Genomic DNA, 6,973 nt, shown 5'->3' with positions numbered 1-6,973 from the left:
TGCCACATCTTCATTTCACTCTGATTTTATGGTGTCTACACAATTGAGACTTTTATTTCCATTAAAAGACTTGGCATCCTTTTGTTCCAAAGACACTGCCCTGTGGTTATTTGTATAGATATCCAACTTCAGATTGAGATCTGATGTATCGAATGTGTTTCTTTAAAGTGCTCCTTTAATTTATGTGAGCAGTATATATACACAGTGGGGCAAGAAAGTATTCGGACAGACACTTGATTGATCTCAATGGAAACTGCTGAGTCAGCCACTAATTGTGAAGTTCTTCCCATCATAGGCACACCTCAACTGTGAGACATAAATGAGAGAAAAAAATCACATTGTCTGATTTTCAAAGAATTTATTTGTAAATTATAGTGGAAAATTAATATTTGGTCTCTTACTAACAAACAAAATTTCTGTCTCTCACAATCCTGTAACTTCTTCTGTCAGAGCACCCTCTGTCCTCCACCCACCTGTATTAATGACACCTGTTGGAACTGCTTATCTATACAGTAGACATCTGTCCACAACCTCAAACAGTCTCACTCTAAGACCAAAGAGCTATCTGAGGACACCAGAAACAAAACTGTTGACCTGCACCAGGCTGGGAAGACTGAATCTGCAACCGGTTAACCAGCTTGGTGTGAAGAAAGCAACTGTGGGAGCAATTATTAGGGGCTAGGAGGCAATAGAAAACCACTGATAATCTCTCTCTGGGGCTCTCCGCAAGATCTTCCCCCTTGGGGTCAAAATGATCACAAGAACGGGGAACAAAAATCTCGGAACCACACGGGGGGACCAATTGAATGACCTGCAGAGAACTGGGACCAAAGGAACATAGTCTACATCAGTAACACACTACAAACCCTGCAGTGGCAGACAGGTCCTCCTGCTAAAGCCAGAACATGTGCAGGCCGTCTAAAGCTCTCTAGAGAGCATCTGGATGATCCAGAAGAGGATTGGAAGAATGCCCTATGGTCACATGAAACCAAAACAGAACTTTTGAAAGAACTCTACTGTTTGGAGGAGAAAGGATCCGAGTTAAATCCAGAGATCACCATACCTACTGTAAAGTACAGGGGTGAAAGCATCATGGTTTGGGGCTGTTTTTCAGCAAAGCGACCAGGAAGACGTGGAAAGGAAAGAATCAATGAGGCCACGTATGGTCAGGTTTAGAGTGACAACCTCCTTCCATCAGCATTGAAGATGTAGCCTGGAAGGGTTTCTCAGCATGACGACCATCCCAAACACACTGCCCAGGTAACCAAGAAGTGGGTTCAGAAGAAGTATTTCAAGACCCTGGAGTGGCCTAGCCAGTCTCCACATCTCAACCCCCGAATATCACTGCTGTAGAGGAGATCTGATGGTGGAATGGACCAAAACATCACTGCTGTAGAGGAGATCTGATGGAGGAATGGACCAAAACATCACTGCTCTAGGGGAGATCTGCATGGAGGAATGGACCAAAACATCACTGCTCTAGAGGAGATCTGCATGGAGGAATGGACCAAAATGTTTTTTAAAGTTTGTGAAAACCTTGTGAAAACTTAAAGACAGCGTTTTACTGCTGTCATTGCCAACAAAGGATTTATAGCAAAGTGTTGAGATGAACTTTTGTTATTGACCAAATCCTTTTTTTCACCACAATTTACTAATAAATTGTTTTAAATCAGACAGTGTTTTTTTTTTTCTCTCTTCTTATTTCGTCCCTCATAGTTGAGGTATACCTATGATGAAAATGACAGGCCTCTCTCAAGTGGGAGAACTTGTGCAGTTGGTGTCTGACTAAATATCAGTAAAACTGTTTTAAACGGTTTGATCAAAAAACAATTTTATCATTAAAACTATGTTTATAATTATTTCTTAATTTATATTGCGTTGGATCAGAAAACGAGTTGCTTTAAAAAGCAACACTGACAGCTACTGAAATGGGCGTTCAAAGTCTCTTTTCTCCCTGTGTGTACCCTGCTCCGCTCACTCTTAGGTGTGAAGACATGATGAGCGCTTAACACTTGTGTTGTAGTAAATTGTGATTCTGGCTCAAAACTGTACAACTGGATTGATCCAATATTGCTGGTCATTATGTTAACTTGGGGCTATAAGCTCACTCCTCATCGCACAGTCTCAGTGAGGGGAGGGGGGGGCGGGTTGCTCTGCTTCAACAATCCCTTCCACAACCCAGGATTGTATTTCTAATTAGCTGCTCCTGCTGTGCATAAACTATATCTTAATTTTTAGCTAAAAACTTCATAATCATATTTATAAGATCACTGTGAACAATTTTATGATGAAAAAATATGGTTGGAGTGGGTCTTAAGTGTTCACTACGACCTGTCGCCTGCAGCAGGCCCCTAGAAAAACTGTACATTGTACATGAACATTTCCTCCCGATGGATTCACCGGGTAGGTTGCTGTGATTTTCCCATTTCTCACCTGCAGACGGCCCAAATCCACCTGCAAAGGTAGTTGTGAATGAGTCATGATGATCCGGTGAACATCTGGTCAGCGTGTGGATGGTCTGCTGCAGCTTTTCAGGATCTCATGTTTCACCTTTACATGGGTGGGATTCTAACTTCCTCACACTTTGGTCATACATATTGAACTCGTAAAAGGTTTCCCTGCCGATTGATGGAAAAGTCATTTGTCTTTTTTCTGAGTTTTTATACAAAGGTTGTTGCGCAGCTAAACAATTTAAACATGGATAAAATGGTGAAGCTGATCTATAAAATAGGAATGCATGTTTCTGCTGTGGTTGTCCACTTATTAATGAAGAACGAACTGTTTATTTTGTTGATTAGGTTTGTTTGCAGTATGAATGAATGGTTTTTAGCTGTTCTAGAGACAATCTCTTATAGACTTATGGGTTAAGCAAAGAAAAGTTTCCTTTTTTTATATGTTTTTCATTTTTTGGGTCTCTTGGGAACTGTTTTTTTTAGTACATGCACATTTGCCTCCAGCCTTGCTGCTGTTTTCAGCGCTGTTCTCTCTTTAGCTCAGAGATTGAAGTCTGGATGTGAATTTGAGAAACCGTTTTCGGCCTGACCACGGTGGACTCGCAGACGGTTTGTGGTTTGCTGACGTCCCGGCTGTGTTCTCTGTGCTCCACAGCTCTGTCCTGACGGCATCCGAGCCCGAGTCAAGAGCTCAGAGTTTGGGAAGAGATTTCTGGAGCAGATTCCAGTCGTACAGTCGCTCAAACATGCAGCTCCTGAGCAGTACCAGCGACTGAGACGTTATCCAGGAACTCACGGCTGGGGAGGCGTCGACTTCAAAAGTGAGTTCTTATATATTGAAAGCAGAGGAGAAGCTATTCCTAACTGTGTTGCATCTCACATCTTTAGTGTCTAGTACTCGGATGAGAGAAGGGTCCCATCTGTTAGGATTATAACAGTTTGCTGCTAAGTGGATTGTGGTTTCACGTTTGTTTTCTTCCAGCTGTCCTGTATTGTCTTGTCCCTGCAGAAAGGTTTCACAAATCAAAAGTGCAAAAAGACACTTTCCAGATGGATCAGCCTTTTGGCTGCCTCCTCTAGTGAAACGGCAGAACTTTTCTCCCATCTAAGAAAGACTCAACAAAAATTCAGATTTCTTTTGTATCAGGCTTCAGAAGATGATATTTTTCTAACATGTTACAACATTTCTTGGCAAATTCAAGTCCATGCTTGTAGCTGTGTTTCAGGTAACTTCATACTTCCCCTTCCCTGCAGTCTCTGATTGTTAGTCACTGACTCTATGACTTACCTTTTTTCATATAGCAGGTAGATTGTAGCACTCATTCCAGAGTTCACATGCCACTGTTTATTTTTCACATCTCTTAAAAAAATGGCATTCAGTCCACTCAGCTCTTCTGTAATGCTGATTTATTCCAAGAGTTTTTCTCAAAACCAATCTGATTCTTTATTTTTCCTTAACATTAAACTGTACTGTAGAAAGGCTTCTGGCTTGAGATGAAATATTTCTTCTTAAGTTAGGAACATCAGGATTTGTCTCTGTTCTCATTTAGAGATTCAACCTTTGCTGTTTTTTACTTTGATTTTGAGCCTTTGTGCTTTCAGCACCAGCAGCTGTTTCTGGATCTACTAGTTTCATCTTTTACTAGTATGCTTACAGAATGTTTATTAACTGAATAACTATTTTAAGAGCATTTACATTTTTTGAGCAATTTTTGAGAATTTGACTTGGAACACATGAAAGGACTCCTTTACTTATGTTACTGGAGACATTGTGACTGGTGAGAAAGACATGTGATTTGGTCAGTATTTGATGACGACACACTTAAACACCCAAACTGCTTACATTGCTTCACAGATTCCAGCTGGACCAAACCTCTCAGCCTGTGTCTACCAATGAAGCAGGGCCATTTGAAATGATCACATTTGCTTCACAGGGTCTTGTGTGTCTCTAGGACTGTCGTATCAGAGCGACCATCATGTCTTGAGATAGTTGGTGATACCATATAATGATGTGAATCTGGAATAGTCAAATGACTGTAAAATACATTATTCTTCCCTGGGTTTGGTTGAAGAGCCAGATCATTTCTGTCTTGGTGTCTCCAGCTCTGGTGGAAACTCTGTCTGTCCTCAACACGTCTGCCAACCAGGAGATGCTGGACGACTGGCAGAGCCGCAGCAACGACGCACGCTGCAGGCGCTGCGCTGTGGTTGGAAACGGAGGGATTCTGAATGGCTCAAAGAAAGGCAAGGAGATAGACGATCACCACTACATCTTCAGGTAGAAGGAGGCAGCAGTCTGATTTCTTTTAGCAGGGTGGGGTGCTTCAGAATGGGAAACAGAAGTCTAGTTTTGCTGTGATGGTCAGCTCTTTGAATCATCTGTTTTTAAAGTCCTCAAACACTTTCTTTGGCGCTAAAGGAAAACATGCTGACTTTGTTGTGCAAGTTATGTTTAAAACAATACCTTAATTTGATTAATTGGTTTGAATTTAAAACAAAGGCGACTCCTCAGGTCAAACCAAGTATGAGCCCTGACTCAGCGTTTTTGTTGTCTGCTGGAATTGACCCTCATCAGGACCAACGGCGCTGTCATCAAGGGCTTCGAGGAGGACGTGGGCTCCCGGACCACTCACTACACCTTCTCCACAAACACACTGATGAACTCCATGAGGAGCTACTCCAGATATGGCTACAGGAGGCCTCCTGTGTCCAAGGTCAGGAGAGGGAAATGCGAGGCCTCTCTCATGAAATGCTGTTGTAAAGCCTCACAAATGCTGTGCTGCTCCTGGCCAGGAAACCAGATACGTCTTCCTCCCAGATCATGACCGGGATTACCTGCTGGCAAAGGCAGCGGCAACACACACCTTGGTGGAGAGGGGGGCTGAGAGGAACAGAGAGTAAGAAGCACTCGACGCCTTTCTTGGTTTCTGTGAATCGGCAGAACCATCACTTCACTCTTTTTTTTTGTTTGTTTGTTCTTTATTCAATATAAGGCAGAGAGTAGTTTTGCTTGATTTTGTTCGGGCCCAACAAGCATGATGTCATTCAAAGTTATCACTCTGGTGGAACTTGGAGCCAGAGGTAGCCTGAGCACTCATGGCCTAAAAAGATTTGTGCAGGAACCACCAAAAGTCTGAAGGTTTCTAACAGCATGTACCATGATTGTGTAGAATGAGATGACCTTCCGTTTCTCAGCTCTGACTCTGGACAGAAACAGGCTCAGTCCAACTCCAATAATCTACTTTAACAATGGCAGTGGTCTCTTAATCATGATTATGATGTTCTTTCGCAAAATCCAAAAACCTGTCATTTCATCAGAAATTAGCCTGAGTTGTGGACAATAACAATTTTAATCATAATTTTCTTCATAAATGTCCTCCATGAAAAAAAATCACAAGAACACAATAAAAACCACAAAACACAGTTTTCATTGCAGTTGGTCTTTAAAACGTCAGTCTGTCAAACAGTTTGTCTAACCTGAAACTTTCTTTTCAGTCCGAAAAAGTACTTTGGAGAGGACGTGTCTGCAGAAAAGCTCAAGATCTACCATCCTGATTTTGTCCGTTACCTCAGGAACAGGTCAGAGAAATATCGCTCATGAAGAGTTTAAGAAACAAGACAAGTAATAAATCACTTGTAAGTTCCAAAACCTTTCAGGAGCCCTAAGTCTTACTGTCTTCATGAACATATAAGTGCAACATTTAAAAAATCTGAATCCAAGCAGGTGTGATAGGATGAATGTTTGGAGATGAAGGCATGCTGAAGATGTCGCACAATAACAGCGCAAATGTTCCTGGAACCACAAGCAGTTCTCCTCAGACGAAGTTTGACTTTCAATTGCATACCCTGCAGTCTTTGATGGGGGGGACCAGCTCAAATGTTTGTGGGTGGGTCATTCTATATTTAGTGGTACATTTCATGTCCAGCAAAAACTCATAAAATCTGTTCTCTTTTTTTGACAAGTAAGCTATATGTTTCTAAAGTGCTAAATGAGTTAAATGTCAAGCTTTTAATGAAAATCTACACTTGATTCATTATGTCATCTCAACCGTGTTATGGACAGATGTGTAATGCAAAAGCTATAGGCTACACATTTCATACATTTTTGGAAGTGTTTGAGTTCATTAATCTGATATTTTGAGTTTATCTGTTCAACTGAAATATGACTTTTGAGCTTCTCAATGGGGATTCTGTGGGATAATGTCTTGGAGGATGAAACACAAATCCCCATTGCACTGAATGTGGAGTTCCCCATCTTTATATAAGACTTCCCTCTGCAGAGATCTCCAGTCATTTCTGCTACATTTCATCAACGTTTAAGAGATTTATGGCACAAAAACCAATTGTAGCACTGTAGAGAAGAAAGGAGACCAGGGAGATCTTCTAAAATAAAACATGTTTTAATAATTAAATGTAGCTGATGGGAGAGTAGAAAAGATGGCTGCCGCTCCACCTGACGGCGTCTCTAGCACTCCCGTGTGTGACGACTGCTATCCAGGACACTGCAAACTTCAGGAAAC

General features: G+C 41.6%; 1 protein-coding gene across 4 annotated transcripts in view; it reads left to right on the top strand.

The window, feature by feature from the left end:
* The window catches only part of st6galnac (ST6 (alpha-N-acetyl-neuraminyl-2,3-beta-galactosyl-1,3)-N-acetylgalactosaminide alpha-2,6-sialyltransferase), a 25,096-nt gene that overhangs the window by 11,687 nt on the left and 6,436 nt on the right, over positions 1 to 6,973 (top strand). For 3 of the 4 annotated variants that reach the window (XM_024284455.1, XM_024284454.1, XM_036216973.1), the window contains exons 4-8: positions 3,109 to 3,274; positions 4,557 to 4,731; positions 5,029 to 5,167; positions 5,247 to 5,350; positions 5,949 to 6,032. In XM_024284455.1, the coding sequence (XP_024140223.1) occupies positions 3,109 to 3,274; positions 4,557 to 4,731; positions 5,029 to 5,167; positions 5,247 to 5,350; positions 5,949 to 6,032 (668 nt within the window). Of the gene's footprint in view, positions 1 to 3,108; positions 3,275 to 4,556; positions 4,732 to 5,028; positions 5,168 to 5,246; positions 5,351 to 5,948; positions 6,090 to 6,973 lie in introns of all 4 variants that reach the window. The other variant, XM_036216974.1, reaches the window with a different exon arrangement.

The sequence above is a fragment of the Oryzias melastigma genome, linkage group LG19 (genome assembly GCF_002922805.2).
Source record: "Oryzias melastigma strain HK-1 linkage group LG19, ASM292280v2, whole genome shotgun sequence".
NCBI classification, from domain to species: domain Eukaryota; kingdom Metazoa; phylum Chordata; class Actinopteri; order Beloniformes; family Adrianichthyidae; genus Oryzias; species Oryzias melastigma.
The sequence above is the reverse complement of the archived record's forward strand: the minus strand, read 5'-3'. Positions and strand labels throughout refer to the sequence as shown.